The sequence below is a fragment of the Macaca fascicularis genome, chromosome 1, assembly GCF_037993035.2.
Source record: "Macaca fascicularis isolate 582-1 chromosome 1, T2T-MFA8v1.1".
NCBI lineage: Eukaryota > Metazoa > Chordata > Mammalia > Primates > Cercopithecidae > Macaca > Macaca fascicularis.
In genome coordinates this window covers 108,179,367-108,194,702 of record NC_088375.1, presented here as the reverse complement: position 1 = coordinate 108,194,702, position 15,336 = coordinate 108,179,367, and the positions used below count along the sequence as shown (strand labels likewise).

Here is a 15,336-nt window from a genome sequence, read left to right as displayed (position 1 = left end):
AACCACCGCGCCTGGCTGTCTTCAGGTTGTTTTATTAGAAATTCTCTTTGCCTAACTATTTATTTTTCCAGACATCCATATGTCTCAACTCCCTCACCTCCTTTCTCTGCCAAAATGTCAGCTTCTCAATGAGGACTAAGTTGGCAGTACATTCAAGTCATAACAACCCAGTCCACCCATTCTCATTCTTGCAGTTACTCACACTGCTTTACTTTCCTTAGCAGTAATACATATTTTTTGCTTTATAATTCTATGTATTATTTATTGCTGTTCAACCTCTAATCATTACCACTAGCATGTAAGCTCCAGGAGGAAAAGGAATGTCATTTTTCTTCACTCATGTGTTCCAATTAGTGGGACACTGTGGGTGTGCAGAAAATTTTATGAATGAACACATAAAAGAGTGAGCTTCACTGACCTAAAATTAAAGAATTCTCTAATTGTCCAGTTGCTACAGTCATTCAAACTGCCAGGTGAAGCGGGACCTCCAATCTTAAGCCTTTGCCCCAGTGTAGCAACACAACTGCCTGATCCGTTTAGGAATTCCAGAGGGTTTTTGTGTTAGGTGGGAAATCACAGCCCAGCCTAGTATAGGCTATTCCACTTCTTTATGACTTGGGCTGCCTGACCGTATAACTGGATATTCTTCATAGCTACCACTCTTAAAATTAGATTCTAGGTCCGTATTAGAGAAGCCAAGTAAGTCAGAACTTGGTATTCATGTCTTTTTTTAATTTTTTGTTTGTTTGTTTGCTTTTTGAGACCAAGTTTTACTCTGTCACTCAGACTGGAGTGCAGTGGCATGATCTCCGCTCACTGCAACCTCCACCTCCAGGGCTCCCACCTCAGCCTCCCAAGTAGGCTGAGATTACAAGCATGTGCCACCACACCCAACTAATTTTTGTATTTTTAGTAAAGATGCAGTTCCACCATGTTGCCCAGGCTGGTCTCAAGCTCCTGGCCTCAAGTGATCCACTTGCCTTGGCCAAAGTGCTGGGATTACAGGTGTGAGCCACCACACCCAGCCCATGTCTTTCTTTTTTTTCAAGAAAACATACCAAAAATGTCAGAATATGAGATATGAAAGTTCTTCTGTGGCAGCATCTGGATCATTTTCTAGAGCACTTTAGTTTCATGGTATGTAATGATGATAATTATTCTGAACACAATTCAGAGTTTGAACCAACATTTGTTGTTTCAAGGAAGCAGAATTTCCTTTGAATGATGGATAAGAATGGTGAAAAAAATGAAAATGGTGAAAAAAAGGGAAAAAATGCCAAATAAGAAGTCAGAAGCCATTTATTATCATAATTATAGATTTAGATGATTAGAGACTATCTTCTCAGATTAGAGAATTTCCCAGTGTTACATAAGCGTTGATTTATCTTACCTCTACTAACGCCTTTACCTATTTCCTTTAGACTCACCTGAGTTCCAGTAAAAGCAAGGGCAGCGCAGTCTTTTCTACTGCCACCTGTAATTCTACCTACATGGTCCCCTCCAATGCGTAGAGACGTGGACCCAAAGTGCCCAGTACCTTACACACCTCCACTGAGCTCACCTCGCCACTGTCAGGACTTGTTCATTCAGCGTCCACCTATAGAGTGCCCGACTCTGAAGAGCCCACCTCCCCACTGTCCGCCGCACAGTGTTCACCCAGCAGTACCCACCGCCACAGCACCAGCCTGTGGGAAGGCACCTCCGTCTGCCTAGCCGTCCTCCAAAAAGCGAGAAAAGCCTCAAAAGCTTGCAGGACTAAAACACAACACACAGAAATGGTGCTTTCCTTTGGGGGAGTTCCAAATGAACACATTTTCTTCAAAGCCTGTTATGACTTGAGGTGGCATCATCCTTAGGTTACAATAGTTGGATTTTTATATTTTCTTCTGCATCCAATCTGTTGTATTATGTTATTTTGGCTGAAGTATACAAAGACAATCTGGTCTCATAAAAATGTAGTTTGAAAAATGGATTAATAACTTTTTACATAATTATGGATATTCTTTGACACTCTGCCAAATTCAGCAAGTAGTACATACTTTCTTAAAGATTAGTTGCAACATGGAATCTCAAACCACATTAACTAATAGTTCGTAGTTTGTTACATTAAAATCCATTTGTCAGAAAATAAAAAACAAAATAATCTCTACAGAAAATGCGATTTGCTATATAGCCAATGCCAAGAGATTTTCTAACTTCTTAGAACTAAAAAGTGAGTTCAGCATGTCACAGGTTACAAGATTAACACAAAAAATCAATTGCATTTCTACATGCATATGATAAAGAACTAAAAACTGAAAAAAATGCTTATTTAAAATTTCTCTATAGAAAGTTAAACACTATACATTTTTAAATATGTACAAGAGTTATATGGTGAATATAAACTAAATGGGTAAAAGAACGTGAAGAACACCTAATTGTAAGGACACACGGTGCTTATCTGTTCGATGACTCCACATGGTAAAGATGTCAAATACTTTTAAAATTGATCTATAGCTTTAGTACAATTCTTATGAAAAATTAAAATGTCCTAGAATAGCCAAAAAATTAAAAACAAGAATAGAATAGATTCATTCTTTCCAATATTAAGGACTACTCTATACCTCCATTAATCAAGGTGGCACAGCACTAGGGAAAGGACAGACACACAGATCAATGAAGCAGAATATGCACTCTGAAATCCACACAAATATTCCAATTTTTTTTTAATACAAGGTTAAAGCTATACAATGAAGGAGAGGCCACTTTTTCAATAAATAAATGGTGTTAGAACAATTGGACTGCCATAGGTAAAATATTTAACTTCAATCTAAACATTACTCCTTACACAAAAATTAACAACTCAAAATGGACAATGGGCTTTATTAAAAACATAAAACTATATTTTTTACAAACAGGAAAAATCTTTGAGACTTAGGACTAAGTAAAGAGTTTTTAGACTTGGCACCAAAAGCATAATTCCAAAAAGAAAAAAAAATGATGAGTTGGAATCTACCAAAATTAAATAACTTTTGCTTTGTAAAAGACCCTGTTAAGACAATAGAAAGACAAATTATAGACAGGTAGAAAATATTTCCAAATTACATATTCAACAAAGGACTTATATATAGAATACATAAAATGCTCTCAAAACTTAACACTAAAAAATCCCATTAGAAAATGTACAAATGTCATGAGCAGACATTTCATGAAAGACATACAGATAGCATATAAACACACAGAAAGACGTTCAACATCCTCAGCCATTAAAAATCATACGTTACAACCACAACGATGCATCATTATGGTGAGGACATGAAAAACTGAATCTTTCAGACATTGCTTGTGGGATGTAAAATAGTACAACCTCTCTGGAAAATAATGTTGTAGTTTCTTTTAAAATTATGGTGGATTTAGTATAGGACCCATTAATTACACTCTTGGGCATATATCTCAAAGAAATAAAATTTTTTTGTTACCAGATACAAGATTGTACATGAATGTCCAAAGCAGTTTTATTAGAAATAACCCAAAACCAGGCCAGGCATAATGGTTCATGCCTATAAACCCAGCACTTTAGGAGGCCTAGGTGGGAGGATCATTTGAGCCCAGGAGTTTGAGACCAGCCTGAGCAACGTAATGAGACCTTATTTCTATAAAACAAAAAAATTAGCCGGGTGTAGTGGTACATATATGTGGTCCCAGCTACTCGGGAGTCTGTGACAAGAAGCTCATTTGAGTCCAGAAGGTCTGCAGTAAGCTATGATCATACCATGGCACCTCCAGCCTGGGTAACAGAGTGAGACCCTGTCAAAAAGAAAAGAAAAAGAAAGAAATAATTGGATACTGCCAAATGTTCTTCAAAGGAGAAATGGTTAAACATACTGTGGTACATCTATACCATGGAATACTATTTAACAACAAAAAAGAGCAAACTATTGATAGAACTGATTGCCTGAATAAACGTTCAGAAAATTATGCTGAGTGGAGAAAAATACCAATTTCAAAAAGATACAAACTGCAAGATTCCATGTATATAATATTCATAAAATAACATAAGTATAGAAATGACAAACAGATTGTTAGTTACTAGTGGTTTGAGATACCCTGGGAGAAGGGAGAGTTTGGTTGTGAAAGGGTAAATGAGGGAGTCTAGAGGTGATGATACAGTCTTGTCTCTTGATGAAGGTGGTTACACAAAGCTACATATGTGACAAAATTTAACAGAGCCATACACACACACACAAATGACTGCATATATAACTGGTGAAATCTGAGTTAGCTCAATGGATTGTACCCAATGTTAATTTTCTGGGTTTGATGTTGTTCTACACTTATGCAAGATGTTAACATTGGAGTAGGCTGGGTGAAGGTGTACGTCTCTTGTATGTTCTTGTGAATCTACAATTACTTCAAAATTAAAAGTAAATACTTTTAGCAACAGATTGAATGCAGAAACTGACATGAGAATCTAGCAAAATATTGATAAGATCTGCAGAAATGGAAAACAATTGAATAAATTGATTACAAAGTATTAGAGAAAGTATTACATGTGGAAATGATATGAAACTTCAAAATAAAATTTTTGCAGTTTTTTTTAAATTAATTGCTCATATTGCATTCTTACCTATCATCTGTACCTGATTTGGTAGCTTCACAAATTGGTCATTTTGAAAATATTGGTTCACTGAATTATACAGATCTTACAAATATTGACACATTTCTTTATACAACAGAAAAAGATTGCATTCATTAACCCACCACCAATCTCATGAGAAAATTAATTCCGTATTGGGAAGCTGTGAAACTGGTAATGAACTAATTGAGACATTGCAATGAACTAATCGAGTCTTTCAATATTATAACTTTTGTTTAAAAGTGCACATTTTCTCACTGGCAATAAATACTGTACCAGTTTTCTATTATTGTATAATGAATTACCACAAATTTAGCATCTTAAAACAACACATATTATTTCATAGTTTCCATGGTCAAGGGCTCAGTTTTCAGAACAAGGCTGCAATCAAGGTGTCAGCCTGGCTGCATTCTCATCTGGAGCCTTCACTAGGGAAGAATCCACTTCCAAGCTAACTCAAGCTGTTGGCCGAATTCATTCCCTTGCAGCTCCATGACCAAGGGCTCCAACTTTTTGCAGGCTTCCCACTGAAGTCCTCCCTCTAGTTTCAGAATGCACCTGTGGTGCCTACAGGCAGCCCACAATTCTTGTGAAGCAAACATCCCCTCTATGGGCTCTTATATCATCAAGCCTGCAAGGAGAGTCCCTTCCTCCAGCCTGCCTGCTGTCAGTCTTGCCTAGGTCACATAATCATGGAATGATATCCTGTCACGTTTGTTACAGCCTATTGATTAGAAGGCGGCCAATCTCAGTGGCTCATGCCTGTAATCCTAGTGCTTTGGGAGCCTGAGGCTAGAGGGCAACCTGAGCCCAGAAGTTTGAGGCTGCAGTGAGCTGTGGTTGTGCCACGGCATGCCAGCCTGGGTAACAGAGCAAGATCCTGTCTGAAAAAAAAAAAAAAAAATTCTGTGTCACACACAGAATTATATAAAGGCATAAATGCCAGGAAGGAGGCCACTGGGGTTCCCTTAAGGTCTTACTGCCACAAATACTGTTCGTTGTTTTCCTCGAAGCGAAAGGCTCATTCAGTTCGTTTTCAAGCCAATGTCTGTCAAATACCCAAGTCTGAGTAAACAGTTTGCCCGGCAGTTGTTCTTTCAAGTAAAAATTTTGTTTTATAAAAAACAGCTAGTTCAGATCAAGATTCAGTCTCACAAATGTTTTTTCTAGAGACAGCTATTGTACTTTGAAATGCAGCAAAATAACTTTACGTGTATTTCCCATTTGATAACAAATCATTTCTAAAGGGTGAAGATTTTTTTTAATGACTTTTATTCAAACAGGAAGATTGAACAGGGCAAGTGATCTGCATAGTGAGGGTCTCTATGGTTCTCAGATTCAATACTTTTTTGAGGCTGCTGTGCCTATTTGAGGATATGAGCTTTTTTGTAAATATCCGATTTCTGCATTCCAAAATGACAAATAACCAATCTTAATATCTGTGAGGACAGGGCATGCAAGTGGATAATAAGATGAGCTTTTTTCTATTTGTAATTTGGTCTTATTTCTCAAATCCTCAGTAGTCATTTTAGTCCTCCTTCCAACTAATCCTTCTCTAGAGTAATACACCTGGCAGGATACTTTATTGAGACTGTAACTGTATAGTTTCTAGGTGTTCCCCATCTCAAGATTTTGTATGTTACCTTGCCTCAGGGTCTAGTGTGGCTGGGCCAATAATGGGAATTGCCTTCATTCTACAGATCTAGGCACCTTGATACTGTTATGCTAGATCAGTGTTTCTCAAAGTGTGGTCTGCAGGCTTTCAGGAATCCTTGAGATCCTATCAGGGAGGCTGTGATGTCAAGACTGATAACAGGATAACAATAAGACAATCTGTCTTTTTACTTCACTCATTTAGCACAGATGGCTCCATAAAAATGGGAGAAAGGAGTCAAATATCTGGCACTTTAGCAAGAACCAAGGCAGTAACACGAAACTGTACTAGTAAACAATGCAGGGCGTTATTTTATCTACATCTGATTTACAAGTCCTAAGGAGTAAGCAGTGCAGGAAGCATTCAAGTTATTGGTACAGGCAGGGCGCGGCGGCTCACACCTATAATCCCAGCAGTTTGGGAGCCTGAGGCTGGTGGATCAGTTAAGGTCAGGAGTTCAAGACCAGCCTGGCAAACATGGCAAAACCCCATCTCTACTAAAAATACAAAAATTAGCTGGGCATGGTGGCAGATGCATGTAATCCCAGCTATTCGAGAGGCTGAGACATAAGAATCACTTGAACCCAGAAGGCAGAGGCTGCAGTGAGCCGAGATCATGCCACTGTACTCCAGTGAGACTCTGCCTCAAAAAAAAAAAAAAAAAAAAAAAAAAAAAAAAAAGATTTTCTGTATAATCCGCTTTGTTATCAGATGCTGTTCAGTTTCCACTGACTTCTGAAACATGGGATCCTGGTGGACATATCACCTTATGACGGTTGTGCATCTATCATTGCTGGGCAGCCACGCACTGATGATCGGAATCCTGCTGGGTGGTGGGAGCCGTTTTCACTAAGAACAGTAGCAAGATTCTGATGGTAACAGAGATAGTGATACTAGATCACAGAGCGCATGCTTCGGAGACAGAGAACCAAGGCCTAGCTCCCTGAGCCAGCCTCATGCCTGGGGCATCTGCACATAACCCAGACCTAAAGTTGCCAGTGCACTTATCTCCTTTAAATCATGATGTTAACTTGCACTACTTTTACCAGGTCAGCTCCAGGGTTTTGAACTCCACAAAAACAAATCAAGATCAGAAAATCCTGTTTAGAGGAATATACATAAATATCTGATAACAGGATCTACACCCGAGTTCCAATTGCTCAGCGTGGCCACACTGTTCTTCCACAATCCAGATCCCAAATATCTATTAATACATTTACACTTAAATATTTACATATGACTAGTGCCTACTTTATTGGACAGCTCAGTTCCACAGTCTCCAAACACAGGCCTTACATCAGTTCCAAATTTCTTACATTTCCCCGCCAGATGATTCCTCTGACCTTGGCCTAAGCACTGATTTCCATCACTGGGCAATGTGTTTCTTTTTCTGTATTTTAAATGGGGCATGCATTTCATTATATACCCTAGCCTGGGTTCCCCCAAAACTGAGCCTAAGACGATATCTTATGTGGAGCTAGTTTCTTTGAGAATGTAATCATAGAAAAGGGGAATATGAAATAAACAGGGTGAGGCTAGGCAAAAGGAAAAATCAATATATTACAAAGTGTATGTTACTAAGCAGGCAACCAGTAAGGGTAACTGAAACTTGATCCCCAGGATCTGAGCTGACAGAGAATTATGTCACAGAAGGGTTTCCCCTAGAAATGAAAGAGGAAAGCATTATCTACCAGCTCGTGTCCTCCACTGGTGAAGTGTGGCCGCCGGATGCTAACAGTGAACTTCAAGCTTGCATATCCACAAGTGCATTACAGATTCCTACAGACAGCTCCTGCTGGGTCATCAGAGGCCCTCAGATCAGGAGAGGAGAGGCAGAACTCTAGGCAATGTGTGTGAGTGGTCCACATAGCCAAGGTAGAAAACAAGAGCAAGGTCCGGCAGATTTGGAGAGTACCGAAGAGGCACCCAGTACCATCCACACACAAGTCCCAAGAAAGTCCCAGAACAGTGCAGTTGGATGACTTACAGTCTTCTGCCACCAGAGAAGGGAGCCAGTGGGAAAGACTAAGGTACCTGGGGAGGTGGGACTCGCCTTCAGAAGCCACTCAATGTACCTTCTCTAAAACCAAGGCCAGACTTATCAGCACACCCAACACTGCTCATGAAAAGACAAAGCTTCTCTGAAAGGCAGAAAGAGGCTTAACTTTCAGGTGCTGAGTGTGTTTGACTAAACAGGAATAACAGGGTTGGGGTAAAACGAGAACTTCAATAAGCTGATGGCAGAGAGGCTTTTGTTAGGGTGAATAAGGTATGAGTTAGAGAAGGGCAGGAGAGAGCCCGCCCAGGGAAGGGACACAGGAAATCAGAAAGGAATTTCCTCTAGAACCAAGGTGCAGAATCGAGGAGGAAAATGAGGGAGACCGGGATTCATGGAGGAGCAGCAGGCAGCTCCCTCTGGGGAGGAAAATTCCAGGTGGAGCAGCAGAGTCTGGCCAAAGCCCCCTGGGTCTGTGGCTCCTGAGAGGTGGATTTGCTGAGGAGAGAAACTTGGACCCAACCGTGAAAAAGAGCTAATGTGATGCCAGAGCCCAGAGTTTAGGCATGGCAGTGGCCCTGGCCCCATCCCAGAGGGAGGTGGCTGGTCAAACAAATGCTAACAGAGAGGGAAGGAGATGGGTGTGGAAGGGAGGGGAAGCCTCTTCTCCTTCATGAATTCTCAGCTCACACCAGGAGGCCTGGCACAGGACAGTGAATTATGCCCAAGAAGCTGCCTTGTGGCTTCCTGCCTTTCTCCCTCCCTCCCTGTCTTTCCTCTTTTCTTTTCTTCTCTTTCTCTTCCTCCCTCCCTCCCTCCCTCTCTCCCTCTCTCCCTCTCTCCCTCTCTCTCTCTTTCTTTCTCTTTCTTTCTTTCTTTCTTTCTTTCTTTCTTTCTTTCTTTCTTTCTTTCTTTCTTTCTTTCTTTCTTTCTTCCTTCCTTCCTTTCTTTCTTCTTCCTTCCTTCCTTCCTTCCTTCTTTCCTTCCTTCCTTCCTTTCCTTTCTTCTTTATCTATCTCTGTTTCTTTCTCACTTCCTTTCTCCCTTCCATGAACCTACAGCTCTATTCAGGAGAACAATGACTGTCCATTGACTTAACACCCACGATAACCAGGCACTGTGTGAAGCTGAAGTAGAACAAGGGGCTTTGGGAACCTGGTAGAAGGAGCTGATGGTGGAGGCACTGTCTGGGCATCAGGTTCAGGGGAGTAACACAGTGGTGGAGCACTGGGAAAGAAGGAGCTATTCACATGTCTGAGATGTAAGGATGTCTAGATTTCCCAAGGGCCGCACCTAGTAAGAGAGTGTGTATTGAGGGTAACTCTGAGTTAGTTCATCCTGTAGTGATCAGAGGAAATGGCTGGTGTATGAACCCAGGGAATTAGCACTCTCCTGTTCCTATGTCACCCCTGGAGAAGAAAGATACCACTGGAGGCAGGGTCTTCAGGGCTGAGCCACAATGTCACACAGATCCAGTCAATCCTGCCTGTTCATCTCAATGACATCTGCTATCCCTGATCAACATGGCACCTTCACAGTGAAAGCAACTTATTTCCAGGGCAGGCATTTTGTCTTCCATTGCCCCTCCCAGGTACAAATCCACTAAGAGATTGAAAATCAGATGAGTCACTTGTTCTGCACCATCCCCACGGCCTCCCAGAAAAACCAGAAATGCCTATCGTTATTTCCGTGTCCACTTCAACCATGAAGAAGTCCAATAGGACTAATCTGGCTAAAGATTAGGCCCCAGGCCAAGAGGCATGGCTGTTTCTGGTCCTAGCAGTATGGAACTTCCTCCTAATTTAATACATTGCCATTCAAGAAGCCCACTGCCCACAGCAACCACACCACAAAGGGTGGACAGTGAGTCAGGCCCAGGTGACATCACTGTCAGAGCTTAAGTGACAAAAATGTTAAGCCAGAGATATTTATCACAAAAGTTGGAATGAAGGTAGAGCAGTCTTTTAAAAAAATCCAATTTTCTTAAGGCAGGGCTCATTTTCTATATAAATATCAGCTAACAAGAGACACTTCACCAGATCCCAGAGGCTGAACAACTCAACCTTCTCTGCACAGTGGGTGAGTCTCCCCATTGGGAACATCTTAATATTCTCCTATCGATTCTTTGTTTTGATGGAGACCTCTTTGCTATGCAATAAATATATTTATTTTAAAGGCAATAATAACTTTTGTTTAAGGTGACCTTATACATATTTTGACTTTCCACTCAGATCACAGCTGTGGAACTTGGGATCAGAAAAGGGGAGTGATTTCTGTAAAGGCTCGTTAGGTTAGCAAGACAATCTACCCACTTCAAGAGTACTCTCCTGTCAACATGTATTGGAAATTTTTAATTTAGAGGGCATTACATTGGCAATTTTGATGATCAAAAGATAAGTTTTTCTTTATTCCACGGATGTATAATCCATCAGAAAACATATACTTGACTAAAATTTGCAAACATGGGGAGTGATTAGTAGAGAGGGAAAGCAGGTACCATGCTGTGGCAAAACAAGGAAGGGCCATGAGAGATGGGCATGTGTGGGGAGGCAGCAATGATGTGGAGAGCCTGCCAGAGAGCATGTGCAGTGGACACAGGGTGAACGGAGGTTCCCAGGTGGATTGTTGGAGCCTAAGGGGGAAGTTTAGATAAGAGTTTTCCTGGGAGAACTATGGTACTCTATGAGGAGGACATGAGTGAGTAGATTCTAGACTGCTGACGTTACAATCTTTCCAAATCATTGAAAAACTGAGGTGTCACATCAATCTTCAGCCGATGACACACAGCCAAGAGTGGTATTAAAAGTGATTTAATCAGGGCAGAGCAAGAAACATGAATTTCTTTTCACTCGATTCCTCAGATGAACCCTGAGCAGCTGAAGACCAGAAAAGCCACTAAGACTTTCTGCTTAATTCAGGGGCTTAGAGGATTCTTCAAAGAGTGTGTAAGCGAAAGCTTCAGAGTATATATTTGCATATTTGTATGTGTTTTCATGTTGTACGTAGGTTTTGAGATGTAACAGGAAGAAAAGAAGCATAGAGAAAGGTTCCACTTAAAGGATGTGGAAGAAGTCAACTTTACCTTATTCCCTGGAAGATATGTAGGGATCATCAAAGCATCCCATGATCTCAAATTCAGGGAAAAAGAAAGAAAAGAGGCTCTCAGTTCTGAAGGAGAATGAAATGAGAGATATTTGTCATTAAACTGGGCTTCATTCCTATTTAATCAAAGCACTGAATCAGCTGTTTTGTCTCTAGGTCCAGCATCCTTTGAAGCATGAGTTCTTACCAGGAGAAGCAGACCTTTACCCCACCACCTCAGCTTCAACAGCAGCAGGTGAAACAACCCAGCCAGCCTCCACCTCAGGAACCATTTGTTCCCATAACCAAGGAGCCATGCCACCCAAAGGTTCCACAACCTGGAAACACAAAGATTCCAGAGCCAGATTGCACCAAGGTCCCTAAGCCAGGCTACACCAAGGACCCTGAGCCAGGCAGCACCAAGGTCCCTGACAAAGGCTGCACCAAGGTCCCTGAGCCAGGCAGCACCAAGGTCCCTGACAAAGGCTGCACCAAGGTCCCTGAGCCAGGCAGCACCAAGGTCCCTGAGCCAGGCAGCACCAAGGTCCCTGACAAAGGCTGCATCAACTTTCCTGAGCCAGGCGCCATTAAAATCCCTGAGCAAGGTTACACCAAAGTTCCTGAGCCAGGCTACACAAAGGTACCAGAGCCTCATCCTTCGACGGTCACTCCAGGCCCAGCTCAGCAGAAGACCAAGCAGAAGTAATGTGGTGCACAGACAAGCCTTTGAGAAGCCGACCACCAGATGCTGGACACCCTCTTCCCATCTGCTTCTGTGTCTTAATTGTCTGTAGACCTTGTAATCAGTACATTGTCACCCCGAGTCATAGTCTCTCTCTTACTTGTACCCTAAAAATATGTACTATGAAGCTTTTGCTTGCACACACTCTGAAGAATCCTGTAAGCCCTTGAATTAAGCAGAAAGTATTAGTGGCTTTTCTGGTCTTCAGCTGCTCAGGGTTCATTTGAAGATTCGAATGAAAAGAAATGCATGTTTCCTGCTCTGCCCTCATTAAATCGCTTTTAATTCCAGTCTTGGCTGTGTGTGTCATTGGCGGAATCTTCCTCCTTCCTTGTTTCCCCATTGTGAGTCAGGACCTGTAGACAGAGAGGAGTTGGTGTAGAAGTCATCTATCTAACCCCAGTACTGTTTGTTTCTATGGGTGTGTGGGGGTACACTTGAGTGACCCTGGAATGGAAATGGGCATTGTGTGATGGTGCACAGAGATTGTCACTTTGGGCAGCCACAGGCTCTCCTCTTGCACTGGACTGAGTCATGCCTGACTCCAAGCCACCTGTTCCAAGACACCTTTGATCCTCAGTATCGTGACAACAAATCTCCTGTCTGTTCCAAGAAAACTTTACTCCTACGTATTTTGACTTGATAGTCTATTTTTCTTCATTTGTTTTACCTTCTAGATACCCCACCACACACACACACAGACACACACAGACACACACACACACACACACAGTCATTCACAAAGAGGCACATTCATTGTAAATAGCCACACACTCACATAATCACTCACACAAGCTCTACCCCCTCTAGCTCAGACAATGTTATTTTTTCTAAGCAACTCTTATGTGCAGAGATCCCTAAAGACGGACCAGCGAGAGAGAGAGGAGGATACACAGTGCCTCCCTTGTAGAATTTGCAGTCTTGTTTACGAGTTAGGATATTCACACCCTTCTAATACAAATGAGTACACAACCATACATACATACACACACACACACACACACACACACACACACACACACACACACACACTCCCAGCAGTGTTCCAAAATAACCCTCAGAAATCTATTAAGTGATTTTTAAAAGGAGATCAGTTTAAACAGGGATTACAAGGAGAAGGAGTGCTTGATCCAATTTACGTGAATTATTAGCAACAAATTTGTCAGTTAGAGAGCAGGTCATTAAGCTACAGAATTTCAGGCAGAAGTAAAAAGAGAGTTAAACAGTACGTAATAGAGTCCCTACATTTCAAGATCAAAAACTGATTTCCAGAAAGGCAGAGAAAAGTAATTAAGAACAATCAAAAATTATTTCTGAATCACACTTGGAGTCCAGTTCCCTGGGTTCCCAGCCAGCCCTCTACTCTTTCTCCTGCAGCCTAGTCTTGATTTCAGGAGTGACTGAGAAAGTTTGTGGTCTCTGTTGAGCTGATCTGTAATAGCAGGGAGCTGTTTCCAGAAGCAGTGAAGCCAACATAAAATTTCAGAAGGGTCATTGCAGTCACTGGGGGGTGAACCTTATTTTTCGAGAAGGTGGGTGGGCCATATCAAACAGGTGTGAGGTAGGTGATAGGTAGCACTTGCACAGTATAGCATTGGCAAGAACTCAGAGACATCTGGAAACTGTAGACAGAAATTGTCCAGCAAGGTAATGAGTAGTTGACAAACTGGCAGGAGGGAGTAAAGTCACTCAGGTCTGCTAGATACGTAGGTATTAAGATGGCTTCATATTATTGCTGATTTCAATGATGGAAAAGTCTAGAGACAGCTCTAGGACCAATTACAATTAAATAGGCTGATCCAGAATGGAGAAATGTGTTCTATAGTACGCAGCTATTATGCATATAAAGTAGTTCAAACATTTTAAAAGGGAGTTTGGATGGGAAGAACAAAAAGATTTAAAGATTTCCCTGACCTTTGAGCCATGAATTCTATTTTAGAAATTCATTAAGAATTATTCATGCATGTACACAAAGATTTATACATCCAGATATTCATTTCAGCATTGTATCTAACAGTAAAATGTTGGTAACAACATAAATGCATACTAGTGGATAACGGCATCCAGAATTGATGGAGTGACCATGTATTAAAATTACACAGCATCTATTAAAGGAAATATTATAGAAGAATTATTCATCTTATTGAAAAATGATCAGGTTATATTTTAAAAGTAAGCCCCAAACAACATAAGCAAAAAAGAATCTTATGAATAATATATGCATGAAATTGGATTTATATTAAAAAAATCATGATACAAAATTCAGCAAAATATAACTGGTTATTTCTTCCAGTTCACATGATAGTGTTCATTTGCTTTTTTGAATGGCTCTATTTTTTCTTATTATATAATATGTAAAGTTATTTCATTTTTAAAATATTTTATCATGATATTAAAAATGCAGAAGTCAGTGAAGATGCTGCTGAGTTAAGGAAAAATATGTGTCCTGCTTATCGAGAACATTCCTCAGGTTCTACACATATCCCAGATGAACAGTACAATGGTGGGGGCCTCCCTTCCATGTTGAAGTAGGGTCCATGGAGATAAATGCTTCAACATGCCTGGTAGAAGACTGATGTCAAGGAACCCTAAACCTCTAGAGTAAACGGAGAGGACAAAACTACTCTCCTATCTTCTCACCCTTCGTCCCTTCACTCGTTCTTGCTTCTCTACAAAGGTTAGTTGGAAACCTTTACCGAAAAGTGCTTTGTAAGCACAGACTCCATCAAATCAACCTTAGCCTCTTAAAAACTGTCTGGTCACATCTGGGTCCATGTGTCATTTTCAACTATGACATTTCAGTCAAAGCCTTGCTTATATAACCAAGATTTTCAGTTATATCCAGTTACAAGAAGGACAAGTTCCTATTGGACATATGCAAATAATTATGTTGTCATGAAAATAAGAATTCTCAATGAGTGCCAAATTCTAGAGGGATTAGGCAAGGAGAAAATGACACATGCTCTATTTTTGTTTATAAAAGTAGAATCTAATTATTGTTGCAAGTTATGGATACTATAAAAGAGAAAGAAGTGTCTTATAATCCATTCAGAAAATAGAACACAAAAGAATCAACAATGTTTCAAGTAACAATCCATATATAGTATAATTGTGCTTCATCAATTCATCTGGTACCTGAAACTAATTTTTGTTCTGCCTGATCTTGGGTTAGCAGTTTTATCAACCCATCAGCTTCTCCAATAGCGTTCTGGAAATCCTTACTCAGTCTAGTGGGATGGTCTTAAAGT

At 40.7% G+C, this 15,336-nt stretch overlaps 1 protein-coding gene across 1 annotated transcript; it reads left to right on the top strand.

Moving 5' to 3' along the window:
- Positions 1-10,299: 10,299 nt before the first annotated feature.
- On the top strand, positions 10,300-12,378 carry SPRR3 (small proline rich protein 3). The gene is made up of 2 exons (XM_005541808.3): positions 10,300-10,344; positions 11,524-12,378. Exon 2 carries the CDS (start codon positions 11,543-11,545, stop codon positions 12,050-12,052), a length of 510 nt encoding a protein of 169 aa, XP_005541865.1. The 5' UTR covers positions 10,300-10,344; positions 11,524-11,542; the 3' UTR covers positions 12,053-12,378.
- The last annotated feature ends 2,958 nt before the right edge of the window (positions 12,379-15,336 follow it).

Excerpts from the sequence above, each read along its gene's own strand:
- SPRR3 (XM_005541808.3), top strand. The coding sequence starts at position 11,543 with ATGAGTTCTTACCAGGAGAAGCAGACCTTTACCCCACCACCTCAGCTT.